The sequence below is a fragment of the Rhinoderma darwinii genome, chromosome 1, assembly GCF_050947455.1.
Source record: "Rhinoderma darwinii isolate aRhiDar2 chromosome 1, aRhiDar2.hap1, whole genome shotgun sequence".
In the NCBI taxonomy this organism is placed as follows: Eukaryota; Metazoa; Chordata; class Amphibia; order Anura; family Rhinodermatidae; genus Rhinoderma; species Rhinoderma darwinii.
In genome coordinates, this window is record NC_134687.1 from 461,461,883 (window position 1) to 461,484,907 (window position 23,025).

Here is a 23,025-nt window from a genome sequence, read left to right on the forward strand (position 1 = left end):
GACGTCTTGGGGCGTTTTTGGAGCTGTTTTTCATAGACTATTGAAAAAAGCTCCAAAAAACGGCCGTAAAAAACGCGAGTGGCTTCAAAAACGTCTGAAAATCAGGAGCTGTTTTCCCTTGAAAACAGCTCCGTATTTTGAGACGTTTTTAGTCTAGCGTGTGAACATGCCATTAAACAGCAAATGTAAAACGATCTATTTCCCAGGACCCCTTCTGTCCTTTGCTCCCCTCAGATAGGTCAGCATTGATCACCTGACAGATCTTCTTTGAACATATACATTTGAATTGTCTGTTGTTCGCATTAAGAATACATTGTGACAAATGGTGAGGTTTATAAAAAATGTACAGTTTATTACACTGGCAATGTGCTATGCATCACACACTATGGATCTACAGCACGTACAAATGTATTTTCATTGTATATGTACATTTTGAACAAAGTATGGTTCAATGAGACCAAGGTTTTAACCATTTTACTGCCAAGGGACGTATAATTTAATGCCGACATATCCAGCAGTAAAAGGGTGGTCATATTTTAAATTATTGACATATATATATAGAGATATAAAACATAATAAACACATTTGAACTTTGAAAAGAAAAAAACAGACAAGCATCAACAGATCCCAGACACTCATGCACATAGAAATAAAATGGTGAGAACGGGACATCTCCCCTTCAGACATACACAATATATTTCATTCAAGTTTCTTCTCCGTTCTGCTGAAGGAACTGCATTCGTACTAATCTCTTTCATGTAGTAAGAACTTCATCTGACTATAAAGTGGCACGGTAAACTTGGGAAATGTAGGTGCTTACACTGCGGAAGAATGAACACAAACTCTGCCAAAAGTGAATGCAACAATATGCTGTCTAAAAGTGATAGCATAACTACGCACTTACAACAAATAACACTACACGATACCTTATAGTCTAATCGAACAAGTACAGACATCGACTTCCTACATGACACATTAAATATGTGCAAACATAACAGATCAGGCTTCTAATGTAAACCACGAACAGGGAATATCGGTGGTTTGGAAATGCATGATGCTAAACATTATCTATACATTCAGCAAAATGCCTGAAAATGCTTTCAGTACAGGTAACAGACACCATGTAAGGCCTTATGGGTTTAGTTGAACAGCAGGAAGACAAAGAATGTGATATGCACAGCAACCCAGGTATGAATATGTTTCTTACAAAAGACGTGGGAAGCCTCTACGCTGGTTCATATTTTGCTGAACTGTCTAGTACCGTCACTCTTCCAGTGAATGTCCACCTTTTATCATAGACTTAAGTAATAAAATGCACGCTGTCTACAGACGCCATTTAGGAGAGCTTAGTGCATACAGCTCCCCATTGAACTCAATAATAAATCTATATGCAGTAAGCTGTAAAGCTCCCCTAGTGGTGGCTACTTGCAGACAAAATTGTATTATTTAAAGGGGTTGTCCAGTCATAAGAAATTGATGGCCTATCCTCAGGTTGGACCATTAATATCTGATCGGTGGGGGTCCGACTACCGGCACCCCCGCCGATCAGCTGTTTTAAAGGGGCCGCGGCGCTTGTACGAGTGCTGCTTCACCTTTATTCCTTATCTACACGCACTGTGACTCGCCGACACACTTGTAGTAGCGGTTTACAGTATTACTGCCTTCTCCCATTTATATGAATGGGAGAAGGCCGTAATACTGTGAACCGCTGCTACAAGTGTATCAGCAATTCACAGTATGAGCAGATAACGAAAGAAAAGAAAGCAGCGCTGGTACGAGCGGCACGGCCCCTTCAAAACAGTTAATCGGTGAGGGTGCCGGTAGCCAGACCCCAACCGATCAGATATTAATAGCCTATTGTGGATATAGGCCATCAATTTCTTATGATTGGACAACCCCTTTAACTCTATGGCTAAATAGGGCATTTGGAGCTCTGTGTCAGAAAATTAGGAGCTCCATCCCCTATGAAGTTATATTATTAAAATAATCAGTTAAGAATTTTTGGACCCAAAAACAAAATTGTGTTAAAAAATGGACATCACTTTAAAGTTGTGAAGTGGAGCAACTTGTAAAGCTAACCATACGTGTTCAAATGTCTCATTGACAATGGCTGTCTGTGACACATCTGCCATTCTTGTGCGGCCAGCACTGGCGATTCTTCTCTTATCTATGTGAAAAGAGAAGGATCTTTTACAAATCTCTTTTGAACGATTAGGAGTGCTTCAGTTCTGCTCATTAGCGCCCCCTACACAGCTCTTATCAGCCTGATTGTCGGATCAGGCTGAAATATCAGACCGTCTGTGGCCTACTTTAGTTACATTAAACCATGAAGGTTTATTGGTAAGATCAGATATTCCAAAAAGTGCACAAGTTGATTATTTAAGAAAGAAAACAACAACACAAACATGGAAATACAAGAAACAAACAAAATATTCAATTATATACAAATAAAATTGAACTAAATGGAGAATAAAAAGTGCAAAATAACAAAAAGGTAACATGAGGATTTCTGCTGTAAATCTGCATACAGCACTTTAGTGGGATTTCACACAATTTCATCATCATACCGGAGCAGCTAATTCTCTGCACAATGTACTACAATGTCTTTTACCAGGCAGAGACTCTGGCAATGCAGCTGGATTCAGGTCACTTTTAACTGCTTTCAGTGAAGTTCCACAAAGGGTCGGTCACGTCCCACTAAGGAGCATTAAATGTGAAGAATGAAATATATCCTCCTACAAGAAAGCGCAATACAATCGGCTGCTTAAAGCTTTACCTGCCTCCCAACTGTCATGGATTGTGGACAAGCGTTCTGAGATGGCAATGTTGATTCTTGAATTGAATTCTTTGTTCCATTTCTTGTATCTTCCCTTTTTTTTTTTTTTTAACTAAAATGTTAAACTTAGAACCCGGAAAGAAATATCCCAGCACTGCATTACTTATAAGGCTAACAAAATAAACTGCAAACTTGTTGGGATCCTTTGACTAAAGTCAATGCACTAAGATCCTTCCGAGATTCGAAAATTGCTTTATGCAAAATGAACAACGAAGCACGAAAAATGCCAATATGGTATCTAAAAAAGCAAAATGCTATAGAATCCATTACATTCTTTTTCATCTGAGAACCATCTTGCATCCCCTGTCACGTTTTCTAGTTTATCACGTCTTTTGTGGGTGGAGCAGGAATGGCATAGCTTTTTCTTCAAATCCCTTTTCTTCATTTTTTCACATTTTCTAAACAATTAACATCAACAGATGAAAAACATTTTCCCGGATATAAAAAAGACACAATACATTTAGAAGCCAATGAGAGGTGTTAAAGAGGCTCTGTCACATTATAAGTGGCCTATCTCCTACATAATGTGATCGGCGCTGTAATGTAGATGACAGCAGTGTTTTTTATTTAGAAAAACAATAATTTTTGACGTGATGTGGAGAGAAGTGTATGACGCTGACCAATCAGCGTCATACACTTCTCTCCATTCATTTACACAGCACGTAGCGATTATAGCTATATCACTATGTGCAGCCACATAAACACACTATAACGTTACTGCAGTGTCCTGACAATGAATATACATTACCTCCAGCCAGGACGTGTTGTGTATTCAGAATCCTGACCACTTCTATAGCGTCTCTGTGATTTACAGCATAACAGGCGTAGTTTCGCGAGATTAAGCTGTAAACTGTCATTCACAGCAAGATCTCGCTGTGCTGTGTTGTAAATCACAGAGACGCTACAGAAGTGGTCAGGAAAATTAATACACGTCACGTCCTGGCTGGAGGTAATGTATATTCATTGTCATGACACATGAGTAGCGTTATAGTGTGTTTATGTGACTGCACAAAGCGATATATATTTATCGCTAGTGCTGTATAAATGAATGGAGAGAAGTGTATGATGCTGATTGGTCACTGCTTGGTCAGCGTCATACACTTCTCTCCACAACGCCCACTTGGTCAATAGTAAAACACGCCCAGTTGTCCATTAAGAAAGTAATTAGCATAAAGCTAATATAGGTCATAACTCCTTCAAAAATGATTGTTTTTCTAAATAAAAAACACTGCTGTGATCTACATTACAGCGCAGATCACATCATGTACAATATAGGGCACTTATAATGTGGGGACAGAGCCTCTTTAAGTATGAGGGTTTCTATGAGAAATCATTTGAAGGTGCACACTCTTGAACTTTTCTTCATTCCTCCTGGTTTCTCAGCTAGGTTTAGTGGGAGTTTTGAGGCGGACAGTAGATCCTCTAACTTGGAGCTTTGCCTGCTGATTTTGCGCATCTGCATTGGTTGATGTTGGCGCTAGGCTCTGATTGGATGAGGTTTGAAGCTGTGGTGATGCCGCTGCCTGCTGTTGCTGCTGGAGCATTTTCTGCTGCACCACTTGGGCTGTTGTTGAACCAGCTGGTAATACTTGTACCTGCTGTTGACCCGCTGCTGTCGCCTGGGTTAGTGTAACAGTCTGTGACAGGACCTAAAATAATGATGATTATATGACAGTAATGAAAATAGGTTGTATTCATTTCTTTGTATATCATTTTGTCATATAAATAAGAACACATAGAAAATAAGCCGTGTGAACATACCCTAATTATGTTTACACAGAGTTCTTTGCAGGCAGAAAAATCTGCCTCAAAATTCCTTCAGGAATTTTGAGGCAGATTTTGACCTAACTGCACTTCCTTTGCCGCGTTTTTTGCGGCGTTGTTCGGCCACGGGCTTAAAACGCTTTCTCTGCCTCCAATTGATTTCAATGAGAGATCAGAGATGGAAACGTGGGAAGAAAGAGTATGTCTCTTCTTTTTCCCGCAAGCGTTTTTTTCCACTCACAGGAAATAATGCCTCCACCTTACAGTGAAATCAACGTTTTTTGGCGCGGTTTCCGACGTGGCTTCCACTTTAAAAACAGCGCCAAAAAACTCTGTGTGAACTAGCCCTAAGGGGGAATTTATCAACTTTTCTACACCAGTGTGGAAAAGTTGCAAATCGCTAAAAATTAGCAAAGAATTTAGATTCTTGGGCCATTACCGCAGCTTTTCCCACTATTTTTTTTAAATTAGCGGGGCTTAGTGGAAGGGGGCTCGGTCACCGCAGCTTGACGTATTTACTATAAATTTATCCCAGAAACTGGTGGAAACTTTAGTGGAAATACATGCCAGCTCTGGGCTGGCATAGATTTCACTTAGTGAGGCACAAATAGCCAAAGATATGACATATGTAATTGTTTCCTATGAAACATCTTAATATATTCGTCCTATACTGTATGTAACAATGATTACTCAGACATTTTGCGTCACATTTATTAAGCGCTTTACACCAGATTTCTGGCATAGAAAAGTCGCAATTTGCATGAAAAACTGAGTGTTTGTGCAAAATTGTTGTGTCGGACCCCCACCGATCATATACTGATCTGGTGGATAGGTCATCAGTTGTCTGGTCGTAGAAAACCCCTTTAACTGAGTTTAAAATAATTGGATTTAATATTACATTTACATTGCTTAAAAAAAACTATTAGGGTGCAGCCACATGTGGTGTAATTTTCCACAGTGGAAAAAACCACTGCGGAAATTGACACCATGTATTCCTATGGGTGGAAACAAAATCTGCAACACATTCATGGCTTAAATATCTGTGCGGAAATACTTTCTGCAGAGCTTTCTGTGTGTGTGTGACAGATTTTGGACGTGGAATTTCATCATAGACTTCAACGCTATGTGACATTCTACTCGCAGCAAATTTGCCACAAAATCTGCAAAAGTAATTCCGGTGCTGAATTTGTTGCAGAATTCATGTTACATATTTTGTGGGCATATTTTTACACCACTTGTGACTGCACCCTAATCTGGTTCAGCACTACCAATGAAGGTAGATGTCCATGTGTAAAAAGACTTCTGTAACTATGTACTTCATTCTACAAAACACCACAGAATTTTAGGAGTTCCTTGATATGGGGTCATACAACTAATGCTGAAATGGGAAAAGATCATTCATGACACATATGGCTAAATTGCCATTCATGCCTGCATGTAGGAAGGCCGCAGTTCCATGTACCTGAATCTGAGCCTGTACTTGCTGAGCTCCAGGAGACTTCTGAGTCTGGGTGATTGGAGTGGGGAGGAACTGTGTTTTAATGGCCGGCTGAGTGGCATAGGTCATCTTCTGCTGTTGGGCCTGTTGCTGTGCCTGGACGGAGACTTGTGCGATCTGCTAAAAAGTACAAACCAGTTAAGGTTTTTTAATATTTACTTGAAGATAGTATAAACAGGCAGAAACTGCAGCAAATTTACGACAGTGTCGCACACTGTATGATAAGTTTGGGGCATCTTGTTAGACAAGTTAGACACTTTTCTCTACCTTACACAACCTCTTGGCTGGCGTAACATCATTATTTGGTGGCAAAAAAATGGCGCATGCCACTAATAAAACTGGCACATTTTTTGACTTCTCTTAGTAACGTCCCTTTTTTTTAAACACTTCAAAACTGTTGAGAAAAGTGCAAAAAAACATAATAAATAGGGCACACTACATGTACGCTAGTTTTTTGGCGCAATTTTTGCCAGAATTCTGGCAAATTTTGCTTAGTAAATCTCCCCCACGGTTACTGATGTGTCTCTAAGACATGAGATAACTTGCATTTTGCAGGAACTTAAGTATAGCCAATATGCTATTGTTCAACCATGCTTCTAATGTGCAATAAGATCCATTATTTAACCCATCAGCGCAAACGGGCATACCATTATTTCCTAATTGTGGCCTATTGAATGGTCTCAGTCGATGGCATGGGTAAAGGAGCTGAGCCTGCGTCATCCGTAGTGGGTGCCAGCTGTAATATACAGCCAACAGCCCGCTGTAATGGCTGGTATGGAAGGCAGTTTAAACCCTTAAATGCTGTCGTCAATGGCGACCGTGGCATCTAAGTGGCTACAGAGGGAGGGGGCTCCCTCTGTTGATCCCTCAGTGGGACCCCCCTGATCAGCTCAGTATCAGTAAAAGCAGTTGCTGGAGAGGAGATGTTCAAAGTTAACAACCCCCATAATTTAGTGAGTTATCACAGTGCACAAACAGAATTGGAAAATGACAAATCAGCTCTGCTACATTTGTAACTGACCTAATTAGGTCTCATGATGGCCAAAAAAGCAAACCCTGCTAAATTTGAACTACTCTGACATAACTGGTCATACTCCGGTACAGATCAATGTAACTAATTCTGTACATCAAGGCTGCACACGTTCTAGTAATGGCTTTGATTTCCCTTTAATTGCTTCAATAGCATTGTTGACAATAGCATTAAATGCTGATTATTCTTTAACCTGCAGTCATATAGAAAACCGCACATAGCATTTACAGTACACTGTGTCTAATCTGCTCATCTAGGGAGATGAACTCCGCTCTGCTGTATTTGTATATGAGGTGAAAGCAGGATATTTAACAGCTATAATGTAGAAGGATGATCAGAGAAGAAGTTATGTATTTCATAGCTCGCCTGCTACATTTTAACTGTGGGGTCCAATGTTCCTTCCATAATAAAATATAATCAATTTTGCATCCAAAACTGAAAATGTTATTACCTTCTGCTGCTGCACAGTGGCCTGTCCTGAAGATGCGCCGGACTGCAAGGCTTTTTGTTGTTGCTGCTTTAATTTCAGAAGCTGCTGTACATTCAAGGGCTGAGCAACCACAGTCTGCCCACCTAGAGGACAAATTACTGAAGGTCAGGAACTGCCTTGCTTACATTATTTCTGCATTTCTTAAATAGCAATTCATATTGTGTAAGGTTGAAATATGTTAAGAGTAACTGTGAAAACAATTTCCCCTTTCCAGTTCATTATTTTTATTAAATAGGTTCCCACAGTTAAAGGGGTTGTCCACTACCGGACAACTGATGACCTACCGGATGACCGGATAGGACATCAGTATATCATCGGTGCAGGTCCGTCACCTGGACCCCGCACGATCAGCTGCTCCGTCTGTCAGCAGGTATCGGATGTCATTGCACAGTATGCAATGTACGGAGCCGGAAGCAGTTGGCTCCGTACATTGCATAGCGGCCGTGCTGCCAAACAGTACTGCTGGAGCCATCTACTTCCGGCATGAACGTCCGGTGCCCGGAGGTAGCAGGAGCAACTGATCGGTGCTGGGTCCAGGTGTCAGACCCCGATCGATCATATACTGATGACCTATCCGGTGGATAGGTCATCAGTTATCCGGTAGTGGACAATCCCTTAAAAGGAACTTTCCAAGCTTATGAAAAACACAGAAACGTACCTATATGTTAGAAGTAGTTATTTTGCATTTTTATTATGTTGTGCAGTATTGTTGTTTTCATTTTGTTAGGGTTTGCTGTGGGTGGGATCATCATATAAAGAACTACAGTTCCCATTATTCCTTTCCTCTCTCACAGACATTGTCTATATATTGTCTCTATTACAAGGTATAAGGTATTTACTCACTCTGCTACGGAGACACAGCTCTGCACTCTGCTGCCCAGCATGTGAAATACAATCCCTCCAGAGTGTAACACCCATCAGGATCACTCACCTCCTGACGGCTGCAGTCATGGATCCGTGAGCGCTGGCCTGCATCTCCTCCTCAGGAGGCGCCAGCGCTCACTTCCGCTTCTCTCTGCTGTGTCCCGTAGGGTGCGCGCGCACGCTCGTGCCCGGTCTTAATGGGCCAGCGCACGTACCTGACTTTGTTACCAAATTAGCCCATGTGCACCCTGGACTATAAGAAGGGCCCTGCCTCTTCCTACATTTCCCGAGTGTTATTGTCGTTTACCTATGTTTGTCTCTGCAAATGGTTCCTTAAGTGTTTCCCAGTTCCCAGTGTTCCCGTTCCTGCTTCCTGTGCTATCTTGGTTCAAGTGCTGTTTAGAGTTGGGAGTCGTGTTGTGCTGTGTACTACGCCTTCCTGGTTACACCACGCCTGGTGTCTGCCTGCTGCCAAGGTCCCATCCGAGCCTCTTCGCTACTGTCTGAAGTTACCACAGGTACACCTATCCAGACTATTGACTTTGACTTGTACCCTGTTGGCCAGCTGCTATACCATCAAGGCGGTACGGCCCAGTGGGTCCACGCACCCAACGTGACACAGAGACATGGAGGGAGAAAGGAGAGCAGGGAGCAGTCGAGACAAGAGGTATGTGATGTATGACATCTTGTACTTAAGGGAGGGGAGATAACCATGTGTTCATTGTATAGAATGCCACACAGGCAGGAGCTTAACACCAGGAGCATAGTTGTGTGACTACATGTGAGACTGGTACATAGAGGCATTTCAGCTACAGACAGTACATTAGTAAGTGACAAATCTTACGGCAGTTAAACCATCTACACATAATTTATAAAGACTAGAAAACCCCTTTAATTGGGTGATTCTGTAAATAATTGATATTCACAACCTGCTTTCTTATAAACGTACATTAAAAAAACCATTAGAAAAAAAGGTTTTAGGTTATTGAATAGTGTACTAACTGATGCTAATAACAGAGGCTGTTTTTGCACAGAATGCTTCAATATGTGTATACATTTGAACTTAAAAATGAATTTATACATTTTATTATAAGCTGGGATTATCACAGAACCAGGACAGATTTATGACCACTAGAGATGAACAATGATGGCTCCCATAGAATGACTGAAAGCAGAGATCTTGAAAACCATAAGGAATTGGTATCAAAAATATTCTGCAAAATTGTATGACTTTACATGAATAATAATAACATGACAATGAATAATAAAAGTTTGCTGACACCTTTAAATCTATTTATTAAATAATTGGTAACAGTTGAAATATGTATGTTGCAGCTGACACAAGAGACACAGAAAAATAAGTGATAACTACATAACATACCTGTAGCTTTCTGGGGTTGGCCAATAGCAACACTGATTCCTGCCACTGTAACAGGTAGCGTGGTCACTCCTGTGGATGACACAACAGCGGACACCACTGGAGGCTTTGCTAGTGCCACTTGTGCAGTTTGTCCTGGTTGGCCCTGGATTTGCCCCTGGGCCTGAAGCTAAAGAAGTAAAATTAAATTAACTATTTCTTAAAAACATATAATTCTTCAAAAATAGAAGTTAGAAATAAATTACTTAGCGCTCAGTCAATTAAAAACATAAAACTAAATAGATATAATACAAACATTAATTGCCATCACTTATAACGGACATATGGCATATCATACACAAAGAGTGCTCGGCTGCTATGTAAGATATAGAAACTATATGTGTTTCAGTAATTCCCCATAGACTTCAATGAAGACTGCCATATACATGTGGAGCAATTATAGATTCTTTCCTGCCCTTTTGCCCTGGGTCTATAGGAGTTACAAGGGACACATTCTCCCAATTGATGAGATCCCAGCAGTGGAACCCTCAAGGATCAAACAATTCTGGAATCATGTATGGATATCATATGGATCTACCATAAATGTCAAACATCAGAATTTTTCTGTAAACTAAATTCTAAAAATCTCCAACACTCATTGAGATATATCTCAGGAAAACATAAGCACCAGTGTTGTACAGGTACAGAAAATGAATGACAACGAAGGTTTACACGTACCAGACGAGCCACATGAAGATTAGTAACTGCTCCCGTGAGAACGGCTCCAGTTCTTGGGGCAGTGACTGCAGTGAGCTGCTGAGCCTGTTGCTGTGGCGGTGTTGGCTGTGGTTGTTGCTGCCCCTGTGCTGGTGCAGCCTGCGGAGCTCCTTGTAGTGGCGGTTGCTGCTGTTGTTGAGATACTGCCTGGGATGTCTGTTGTGGAAGCTGCATTTTCTGTTTCTGCAATTTAAGTAGTTGTTCTTTAATCCAATAAAAGGATATTTAAGGGTATTCAAGAACCACTAATGACTTGCTTGAAAAATAAAAAAAACAAAACTGTAGCCAGCCTACCTGTGATAATTTGCCCACAGCTTTTATTTGCCCTTGGGACTGTGCCTGAGCCTGTATCTGGGGAACCTGTACTTGGCCAGCCTGCTGTTGTCGAAGAAGCTGGAACTGGGCTGGAGTGATGGCTTTACTGGCAAGCTGAATCCCAGTGGTAGAAGCTGGAAAGGAGATTGACATAGAAAATGACACAAAAAAACCCCAAAGAACCCCAGGTTGAGACACACATTAAACTTATTAAAAGTAATACCTGTGGTGACCTGAGTAACGATTGACCTGGCCTGTGTCTGGATAGGAGCAATGCTGCTGCACACCACCGTTCCGGCAGTCACCGGCGTCACTGCTCGTACACCTTGATTTGTTGCTATAGTGACCATCTCTGCAGGTGTTGCTGAAGTTGCTACTGCTCTTTGCTGGGCATGGACAACCTGTGCTGCGCCACCAGAAGCCTAATTTAATTTTAATGAAATCAGTCAAAACTTAAAAGCTTAGCCCTAAGGAAAACTGAATTGCTGGGTAGCAAATTCCCATTTCACAATGTAGAACTAGACTGACGTGAAGATCCTCAACAGATTTTGAAGCAAGTTTATCTCTACTATTATATTTTCTGGCTTTTAAAATAAAGTCTAATTAAGTCACTTCCAGACTATTGTTACAAAGAACCAAAGCTTAGTTGGGAATGTTTCTCCAGTGTCTACTTTGTGAAATATTACATTTACTTACTGTAAGTGTCCCTGGTATAACAGGGGATGCCAGCCTCTTATTGATTGGTTGGAAGGTGGCAGAGGGGACGCCCGCAACAGTATTTACAATGACATTTCCACTAACAGCAGCTGTTAATAAGATACCATGTATTAGAGAATGAAGAGACATATCTTGAAATCATACTGAGACAAATGGGTAATGGTTTGTTTAACGGGGTATTCCCAACTGTTAACGTTATGTTATATAGCTGGGATATGCCACAACACAATGATCGGTGGGGGTCTAATCTCTGAGAATAAAGAGACAAAAAAATTGAAGTTGACGGGCCGCATTACTTTCAAATTTGAAACAATACAAAATTATTAAAAATATTAGTTATTCGAACTACTATAATAATATTACATTACTATGACAATACTACATTACTATAATAATTCTACATTACTATAATAATATGACATTACTATAACAATACTACATTACTATAACAATACAACATTACTATAACAATACTACATTACTATAATACTACTAGACCTCTGCTCCTGACATCACTGTCCATATATGGACAGTGATGTCAGGGGCAAGCTCGAAGCCGGAGTACCGGGCAGAGCGCTACTAGCGCTCTGCCTGGGACTCCAGCTTTGCTCCTGACATCACTGTCCATATATAGACAGTGAGATCAGGGGCTTCCCCAGCCGGAGTCCCAGGGCAGAGCCGCTTCTAGCACTGCGCCTGGGACTCCAGCTCTGCTCCTGATATCACTGTCCGTATATCATAAGAAAAGGTACTATGCACACCAGAAGTCGTTATCCAAAGATAGATTTTTAATATTAGTAATTATGCCAGTATAAGTGCAACGTTTCGGTCATGTCTCTGACCTTCATCAGGCACTGTAATATCCTGGGTCCTGCGTAATGGCGCTTAGTGTATGGCAGCTTGCCACAAGTGGGGGCGCCTCCACTTGAGGCAAGCCGCCGTACACTAAGCGCCATTAAGCAGGACCCAGGATATTACAGTGCCTGATGAAGGTCAGAGACATGACCGAAACGTCGCACTTATACTGGCATAATTACTAATATTAAAAATCTATCGTTGGATAACGACTTCTGGTGTGCATAGTACCTTTTCTTATACTATACGGGTTGGGCCCCTTCGCATGCATCCATACGAAAACCTAGTGCAGCCTGAACACCTTTAAATCCATACTGTCCGTATATGGACACGTGTTTGAGACCCCTGGGATAGATCATGTAAGCATATAAAGGATCACAATGCTGCGATCAATCCTTACACAACTCCCAGTAAACTTTTGTATGCTATAGTGGGAACATGAGATTAGAATTATTAATAATCCCTGGGCCACCTGAGATTGTACAAACATCAGCAATAGCCATGCATCATGCCTACAGTGCTTAGAATCTAGATGCTAAAACTTTGCACACACAATGCCTTAAAAGCAAATTACTTATTTTGGTTAGGTTTATTACATGTTACTCACAATACATGAACAGCATATACATCTCTCGATCCAACTTTCTAATATATAACTTCTACCTCCCCACACTGACTGCTGAGCTTGCAGGGGACAGCAGTGGAGCTATAGGAGGGTAAATTCAAATTTCTGCCTATGGCAAACAGTTTTATGAAAGTATAGGACTCCATTAAGTTTGTTGTAGCACATTGTAACATAATTGGGTATCTTACCAGCTTGTATACTTGCTCCTGTTACTGCCGTCTTAATGGTTCCAGCCTGTACAAACACAAGTAAAGTTATGGAATACGCAGACTAATGATAGAATAGTAATTATTAGGAATCAAATGAATACTTGGCAAATTCTTGAAAAAATAAGTACATTCGATAAGTACTAGTTATTGGTCAGTCAGTTTATCACAGAGATAGTTCTGACAATGTTATACCCCTAAATATTTCAAAATATTGGCTGAATAAATCTACTGGATTAAACTGAATTTAAAATTCAATTTTAGGTAAAATGATAAAGCTAAGTTGGTCATTTTTGGACATTACATGACCTGCTGCAATACTTCTCAAGGCACTAAAAGAAGAAGAATCTGCTGGGCACTACCGGGGTTTAATCAGAGACATTTACATTCAGGTGCAAAGTCGGCACTAATCCATAACTCTTAATAATTTAGAGGAAAAATGAGAAAATGCCACGGCGCCCCATGGTGCAGATCACAAGAGAAAATACAGGAAAAAAACAATGGTCAAGATTTTGCTCACTTTTAGGAGTTGTGCCAGTAGTAGGCACAACTCTACTGTATAGATAATTCGTGGTGTAGTATATCCCCCACCTGGATTATTGTGAATTCACTTCTCCGTAGTATCGAAAATAAAGAAAGAATAGATCCGGAGTACTAAAATATAACTTTTACTGATGTAGGTAAAAATGAACAAACATGTAAAACAACATGAGGATCCTATCTGCCAATACTGCATGCAAATATATATTTGATTTCCATCAAAATATTGTCAAGATTTCCTGTTGACAGCAATGAACAGCAATAAATCAGTCCACCTTTTGTATAGTTTCCTAGTGTGAATGGTGCTTGATTCTTGGATCACATGTGGAAAGAGTGTAAAAAAAAAAACAACAATGGGGCAATTGCCCTCCTACCCCGTGTCTGGTTGGTAGTCTTCCACGTGAATGTGTCCAGAGTAAAATATTAAATCCTCTCTTTGGAAGGTGAAAAACGACAGGTAATTCTCCCAACGCGTTTCCTGCTGACCAGGCAATTCCTCAGGGGAGATAGGTCGCTAAAGCAGTGATGTCCAAAGTCAGGGCTTGCTGCTTAAAATGTAGCTGTCAATCTTGATAGAGAGGAATGCTCAATAACTTAGAGCATGTTAAATCAGAGCAGCAGTTATTTTCAATGTGCTGACAATGTGGGACAGGCGTTCTTTGTTTACCTCCTACCAGGAAGGATATAATCGTTGCCACTGCAAGATTGATCTAAAGGATTCCTTTTGCCACTGCAAACTTGCTCTAATCGAGTTTTTCCCTGTGCAAGAAATGACAGCTGAGCAGCACATTGAAAATAACTGCTGCTCTGATTTAACATGCTCTAAGTTATTGAGCATTCCTCTCTATCAAGATTGACAGCTACATTTTAAGCAGCAAGCCCTGACTTTGGACATCACTGCTTTAGCGACCTATCTCCCCTGAGGAATTGCCTGGTCAGCAGGAAACGCGTTGGGAGAATTACCTGTCGTTTTTCACCTTCCAAAGAGAGGATTTAATATTTTACTCTGGACACATTCACGTGGAAGACTACCAACCAGACACGGGGTAGGAGGGCAATTGCCCCATTGTTGTTTTTTTTACACTCTTTCCACATGTGATCCAAGAATCAAGCACCATTCACACTAGGAAACTATACAAAAGGTGGACTGATTTATTGCTGTTCATTGCTGTCAACAGGAAATCTTGACAATATTTTGATGGAAATCAAATATATATTTGCATGCAGTATTGGCAGATAGGATCCTCATGTTGTTTTACATGTTTGTTCATTTTTACCTACATCAGTAAAAGTTATATTTTAGTACTCCGGATCTATTCTTTCTTTACAACTCTACTGTAGGCAGGTAATAATGTTATTGGGTGATGTAGCTGCAGCCAGGTCCAAACCGGTTGTACAAAAACTACCGCTCAATGAGACATATAAGGAGAAAAATTGTGAACAAAAATACAGCGCTGCTAACATCAAATGCAAGTCCAGACAAGGAGGTAATAAAAGGGATTTATTGGGTTTATGATTAAAATAATTATTTGAATAGGCAATTAAATAGGCTACGCGTTTCGACGCTGAACTAGCGTCTTCATCAGGCCGAGTACATTACATTGTGAGGAGGCACATTCTGTTTTTTTTTCTTGCCTTTCCTCACTATTTAAAGTGCCTCCTCACAATGTAATGTACTGGGCCTGATGAAGACGCTAGTCCAGCGTCGAAACGCGTAGCCTATTTAATTGCCTATTTAATTATTTTAGAATAGAACTGGAGATTTGAATCTAAAAAATTAGCCCCCCATGGAAGTAAGTCTCTCCTTAAATCCCCACAACAAACCCTTACCTTCCACAATGTTTGGTTCTCACCCCAAGAATCTCAAAGGAGGAACCCCCTCCTCCTCCCTCCGCGAACCCTCATCAGCCCATAAAAACATGATTTTTAACCCCTTAAGGACGCAGCCTAGTTTGGACATTAAGGCTCATTAAAATGTGGTTGATATATTCAGTGTTTATTTGTGAAAAATTGCAAAATTTCGAGAAAATGTCAAAAAAATAGAATTTTTCTGAATTTAAATGAATCTGCTTGTAAAACAGATGGTTATACCACCCAAAATAGTTACTAGTTCACATTTCCCATATGTCTACTTTAGATTTGCATCGTTTTTTGAACATTCTTTTATTTTTTTGGGACGTTACGAGGCTTAGAACATAAACAGCAATTTCTCATATTTTTAAGAAAATGTCAAAAGTCTTTTTTTAAAGGTACCTGTTCAGTTCTGAAGTGGCTTTGAGGGGCCTATGTATTAGAAACCCCCATAAACACCCCATTTTAAAAACTAGACCCCTCAAAGTATTCAAAACAGCATTTAGAAAGTTTTTTTTAACCCATTTCACAGGAATTAAAGCAAAGTGGAGGTGAAATTTGAAAATTTCATTTTTCTTACTGAATTTCAATTTTATTAAATTTTTTTCTGTAACACAGAAGGTTTTACCAGAGAAACACTACTAAATATGTATTGTCCAGATTCTGCAGTTTTTAGGAATGTCCCATATGTGGCACTTGTGTGCTCGTGGACTAAAACACAAGCCCCAGAAGCAAAGAAGCACCTAGTGCATTTTGGGGCCTCTTTTTTATTAGAATATATTTTAGGCAGCATGCCAGGTTTGGAGAGGTGTTGAGGTGCCAAAACAGTAGGAATCCCCATTTTGGAAACTACACCCCTCAATGAATTCACTTATGGTTGTTGTTACCATTTTGACACCACAGTTTTTACACAGCACGTATTTGAATTGGGCTGTGAAATTAAAAAAATTTAATCTTTTCCAATAAGATGTCATTTTTGATCAAAATTTCTTATTTTCCCAGGGAATTAAATACCCCATTTTGTTGCCCAATTTGTCCTGAGTGCGGCAATACCCCATTTGTGGTGATAAACCTGCGTTTGAGCCCATGGGAGGCCTCAGAAGGGAAGGAGCGCTTTGTGTTCTTTGGAGTGCAGATTTTGCTGGATTGGTTTTCGGGTGCCATGTCGCATTTGCAGAGCCCCAGAGGTATCAAAGCAATGGAAACCCACCAGAAGTGACCCCATTTTGGAAACTAAACCCCTCAAGGAATTCATTTATGGGTGTTGTGATCATTTGGACCCAACAGTTTTTTCACAGAACTTATTTGAATTGGGCTGTGAATTAAAAAAAAAATTTTTTTTTCCAATATGTTGTTTTGGCTGAAAATTTCTTATTTTCATGAGGAATAAAATACCCCATTTTGTTACCCAATTTGTCCTGAGTGCGGCAATTCCCCATTTGTGGTGATAAACCTGCGTTTGAGCCCATGGGAGGCCTCAGAAGGGAAGGAGCGCTTTGTGTTCTTTGGAGTGCGGATTTTGCTGGATTGGTTTTCGGGTGCCATATCGCATTTGCAGAGCCCCAGAGGTATCAAAGCAATGGAAACCCACCAGAAGTGACCCCATTTTGGAAACGACACCCCTTAAGGCATTCATCTAGAGGTGTAGTGAGCATTTTGACACCACAGGTATTGTCTAAAAGGTAATGCGCAGTAGATGGTGCAGTGTGAGATTTGCAATTTTCTATATATGTATGACATTTCAGTGTCCAATATATTGTGCCCAGGATGCGCCAACAGAGACATACACCCTTCTAAATTGTAATGTGGGTTCTTCTGGGTACGGCAATACCCTACATGTGGCTGTTATCTGCTGCACACGGCAGGGCTTAGAAGGGAAGGACCACCATTTGGCCTACTGGGGATTTTCTGGTGCCAAATCGTGAATACAGAAGCCCCTGAGGTACCAGTACAGTTAAAACCCCCGAGAAGTGACCCTGTTTTAAAAACTACACCCCTTAAGGCATTCATCTAGAGGTGTAGTGAGCATTTTGACCAGAGACATACACCCCATAAACTGTAATGTGGGTTCTCCCGGGTACGGCAATACCCTACATGTGGCTGTTAACAGCTGCCTGGGCACACGACAGGGCTCAGAAGGGAAAGATGAGGGGGATAAGCTGTGCCGAGTGCATCAGGGTAAGTAAAACTGGGATAGGTTAAAAATCAAGGGATGTATGATAAATTTTAAAACACTTTCATACAGAGCCCTGGTTTTCGGGACACGTGTCACATTGATATATTGTGTCCTTCCTTATCCCCCTCTTATAGCAGACTTTGCACTTCTTTTGACTCTTTCCCTTCCCACCAGTTTGGGGAACTTCTCCTGGAAAGTACTGCCCTGGTACGATGCGTGTGGCCTCGCTTCCAGAAGTACTGGGTGTCCCCCCTTCTGGGTCCCTAAAGATTAGGTTCTTGATAACCACCTCTTGAAATTCCAGGAAAGTTCCCGTCTGGCCTGCACATCGACGTAGCACGTACGCATTGTACAATGCCATCTGTATGATGTGCACGGCCAGCTTCTTATACCACACCGCATGGCGCTGTAGGGCTTCAGGACTTGATCTGACAAGTCCACCCCTCCCATGTACCTATTGTAGTCCAGGATGCAATCTGGTTTGGGGGTCTCTGTACTGGTACCTCGTACAGGTACATCGGTACTGGTGTGGCCATGTATTGTTGTCAATACAATGACATCTCTCTTTTCCTTGTACTTGACACACAATATGTTGCTGCTAGATTGTGCCCTGCTGTCACCCCTTCTGTGTCTTTGCCCGAGCAGTGTCTTAGGGAGGCCTCTCAGATTTCTTCTAGCAGTGCCGCATGCCGCAGGACTTCTGGAAGCGAGGCACTTGAAGAGCGGGACGCTGGTATAAAAATTATCCAGGTAGAGGTGGTAACCCCGGTCCAGCAGTGGGTGCACCAAATCCCACACAATTTTTGCATAACTCCCAGTAAGGGGGGGGGGGCATTCTGGGGGCTGAATACTGGTGTCCTTCCCTTCATATATACTAAATTTGTACATATACACTGATGCACTCTCGCACAGCACAGCTTATACATCTTCACGCCGTACCTTGCCCTCTTACTCAGCAGGTACTGGCGGAATTGAAGCCTCCCTTTAAAATGTACCAGGGACTCCTCAACAGAAATACACGTCTCGGGGGTGTAGGATTGGGAAAACCGTGCACTGGAATGGTCTAATAGGGGTCTCGGTTTATACAAACGGTCAAAACTGGGGTCATCTCGGGGTGGGCGCTGCTCATTGTCAGTATAATGTAAGAAGCAAAGTATTGCCTCTTTTTCTTTTTTTAAGTTCCAGTTCAGTTCTGAAGTTGCTTTGAGGGGCCTATATATTAGAAACCCCCATAAAACACCCGATTTTAGAAACTAGACCCCTCAAAGTATTCACAACCGCATTTAGAAAGTTTATTAACCCTTTAGGTGTTTCACAGGAATTTAAAGCAAAGTAGAGGTGAAATTTACCTATTTATTTTTCTTGGCAGAAAATCCTTTTTATTCCATTTTTTTTTCTATAAAACAGACGGTTTTACCAGAGAAACGCAACTCAATACTTATTGTTCAGATTCTGCAGTTTTGAGAAATATCCCACATGTGGCCCTAGTGTGGTAATGGACTGAAGCACATGCCTCCGAAGCAATGGAGCACCTAGACGATTTTGAGGCCTCCTTTTTATTAGGCACCATGTCTGGTTTGAAGAGGTCTTGTGGTGCCAAAACAGTGGAAACCCCCCAAAAGTGACCCCATTTTGGAAACTAGACCCCTTGTGGAATTCAATGTAGTTTTCATGGGGTGCATGCAACTTTTTGATCAGTTTTTAATTCTATTTTTAAGAGGCGTGGTGACTAAAAAACCAGCAATTCTACCGTTCTTTATTCTATTTTTTTACAGCGTTCACCGTGCGCTATAAATTACACATTCACTTTATTTTGCGTGGGGATACGATTACGGCGATACCATATGATTATAGTTTTTTTCATGTCTTATGGCGTTTGCACAATAAAATACAATAAAATACTTATTCTAAGAGCCATAACTTTTTTATTTTTCCATCAAGAAAACCATGTGAGGACTTGTTTTTTTGCGTAACGAACTGTAGTTTCGATTAATCAGCGGGGACACAGCGATCGGTCCCCGCTATAGGAGCTGCGGCAACTGCTGTACGAGACAGGAGCTGTCACAGCTCCTGTATGTGTCGGGAAGACGGCCGAAATGGCCGTTCCTCCTGTGACGTACTATTAGGTCATGGAGCGTGAACAATACAGTTACCATGACCTAATAGTATGTCCAGGAGTGGGAAGGGGTTAAAAACAAAAACCACTCATTCAAGCCAGCCAGCATGCCTGTTATCCCCGTTATCCCTCTGGACATTATCTCAAATCACCACTCATCTACCCTCAACCATCCACCATGTACCCCCATTACATCCAATTTCCACCCTCTCGGCTTTGCACCCATCAATGCATTCAAACCATCTGAATTAAATCATTACCTCAAATGTCTCAATCTCCTCTCCCATTCCCCACCCCAACAGCCATCATTTTCCCTTTTCAATTACTCTGAAACATCCATTTCCCAACCTATCCCGGCCGCTCTACTTGAACTTTCCATTCACGACTCATCATTATCGAATCTCATGTATCCCAACTCCCCCACCATACCACCCTTATCGGCCAATCTCTCATCTACTGATGGACAACTACCCCATACTGACAACACCTTCACCACCATTTATTTTTTAGGCCTTCCCTCTCAACTTACCATGCCACCAGTGACCCCCATCTCCCATCGATTAATACCCCCCATGACCCCCTCCTCCCACTCGACAGATACAATCCTTCCTTCCCTTCCAAGCCCAAAACCCCTAACCATAACTTCCTTCTTTCCCACAGTTCAAAGAGTCACAACAAAAAGAAAATTAGAAGCAGATATAGGAGCTCTAGAGGAGGCAGAACCAAACACAACGGAAGTTTTAGTAAAAGCCAAAAAACACAAACCCAAACAGTAAAAATCTTCAACCTATCTAACCAAGTACTTAACCAAAATGAAAATGACCTATTAGCCAAAGGTCTCTCCATTTGTCCCACTGTATCCCCTGATGGTTCTGAACTCTTCATGGATTTGAATAGATTCATCCGCAAACTCACTCTTACACGCCATTTCTCCCCCGCCCCCCTCCCTCCTGTCCCCCCTCCCCGTCTCATTCCCAGCACCATCCACTCCGACCCATCACCAATCATTGTTGATGTTCATTCCAAATCCACCTTTTACCCCGCCCATCATTGTGGTTCAGCAATTGACACTTTTTCATCACTTGTTTGGAACGAACTCAATACCCTTGAAAGTCCTCTCATTACCAACGATAATCTGAGCCCATCGGAAAGGAGAGCAATAAAATCCCTCAAATCAAATACATCTCTAAAGGGGGTGGCATAGTCTTACATAACAGAACTGATTATATCAAAGAGGCTACAATATTACTATCAGACGACTCCTTCTATGAAAAACTTAAAACGAATCCACTACCAGTCTACTGCACCAGGTACAAAACCCTCATTGATACCGCCTTCTCTAATGGAATACTTACCAAAAAAGAAATCCATTTCCTACAAGTTCCATTTCCTTCTATGCCCTTCATGTACCATTTACCCAAGATACACAAATCTCTCATCACACCCCCAGGACGTCCTATTATTGCCGGGATAGGTTCACTAACCAGTAGTCTATCCCACTTTATAGATTTACATCTACAGCCCTTTGTCTTGAAACTTCCCTCATACCTCAGAGACTCTACCCAGCCAATTAACGATCTTAGGTCGCTCAACCAAGTTTGTAACGTCTCATCCCTCTGCTTTCTCTCTGCTGACATATCTGCCCTCTACACCAATATCCCGCACAATAAAGGTTTACTAACTGTAGAATCCCTCCTACACCTTGATGTTAATACACTTGACTCTCAGGCACGTTTTCTAATGGACTGTATTGAGTTTATTCTCAAAAATAATATTTTTACCTTTAACAATGCCATCTACAGACAAAAAAGGGGCTGTGCTATGGGATCCTGTTTCTATACATGGGAGCCTTTGACGATAATTTATCATGGGTAATCACCCCTTCAGTACGAATATAATCCTTTATCGCCGCTACATTGACGATTTATTCTTTGTCTGTAACGGTAGCATCTCTGATGCTGACCTGTTCATCAATTACCTTAGTAAGAATGACTTTGGGCTAAATTTTACACACAACTTCTCTGCAAACACTATTGATTTTTTAGATCTGACCATCAGCAAAGACCCCAGTGGCAATCTTGTCACTAGTACCCATTTTAAATCAGTAGACGTTAATAGCTACCTTGATTTTAACAGTGCACATCACATACACCCCCCCCCCCCCCATGCTCAAGAATATTCCCTTTGGCCAGTTCAGGAGAATAAGGAAAAACTGTTCCACGCAAAAAGTGCTCTTATCAGAAACAAAGATTTTAAAACAGCATTTCAGGGAAAAAAAATTCCCGAAAATATCATCACTGTCCCAAGATGATAGCCTCCTACCTGTCCTTGGAAAAAGGGACAACGATAACAGCAAACATAATTTTATTACCATCTTCAATAACGGAAACAAACAGATCAGATCCATTCTTTTTAAACATTGGCACATTTTAACTAATGATCCCTTTGTAAAAGAATGTTTACCTGACAAACCTAGAATCACCTATAGAAGATCTCAAACATTGAGAAATCTACTTGCACCGAGTAAATTACGTAAGCCAAACCCAGCGCCACCACAATGTTCCCTTCCCTATGCGGTTCCTACCGATGTGGTCACGCCAGATGTATGTGCTGCGCCAATATAACACACAACACTAATACCTACACGTCGTCGGTCACTTTTGAACGTTTTAATATTAAAACCTTTTTAAATTGCGCAAGCGACTATGTTATTTATTTATTACAATGCCCATGTAACCTTCAATATATTGGAAGAACCACAGTCACTACGCTCAAGGATCAATAAACATCGATCAAACGTCATTATTGGTTTTCCTAAACATAGCGTATCACGTCATTTTTCACTTCTACACAACTGCAATTTCAAGGATATCCTAATTACACCTATTGAACAAATCCCGTCAAGTTCATTGAAAAGATTCAACCTCCTCAAACAGTGCGAGAATTACTGGATCTATAAACTTGCCTGTCTCAACCCCAGTGGCCTTATTGACATCACTGAAACATCC

The 23,025-nt window shown here is 41.1% G+C and overlaps 1 protein-coding gene across 7 annotated transcripts in view; it reads right to left on the reverse strand.

The window, feature by feature from the left end:
- Window positions 1-3,846: 3,846 nt before the first annotated feature.
- The window catches only part of EP400 (E1A binding protein p400), a 157,402-nt gene continuing 138,223 nt past the window's right edge, over window positions 3,847-23,025 (reverse strand). For 6 of the 7 annotated variants that reach the window (XM_075832945.1, XM_075832935.1, XM_075832888.1 and 3 more), the window contains 9 exons: window positions 13,317-13,362; window positions 11,628-11,737; window positions 11,155-11,353; window positions 10,911-11,065; window positions 10,578-10,799; window positions 9,864-10,029; window positions 7,580-7,701; window positions 6,063-6,218; window positions 3,847-4,485 (listed from right to left, as the gene is read on the reverse strand). In XM_075832945.1, coding sequence (XP_075689060.1) covers window positions 4,216-4,485; window positions 6,063-6,218; window positions 7,580-7,701; window positions 9,864-10,029; window positions 10,578-10,799; window positions 10,911-11,065; window positions 11,155-11,353; window positions 11,628-11,737; window positions 13,317-13,362 — 1,446 coding nt within the window. In that variant the 3' untranslated portion in view covers window positions 3,847-4,215. The remainder of the gene's footprint in view (window positions 4,486-6,062; window positions 6,219-7,579; window positions 7,702-9,863; window positions 10,030-10,577; window positions 10,800-10,910; window positions 11,066-11,154; window positions 11,354-11,627; window positions 11,738-13,316; window positions 13,363-23,025) is intronic. The other variant, XM_075832928.1, reaches the window with a different exon arrangement.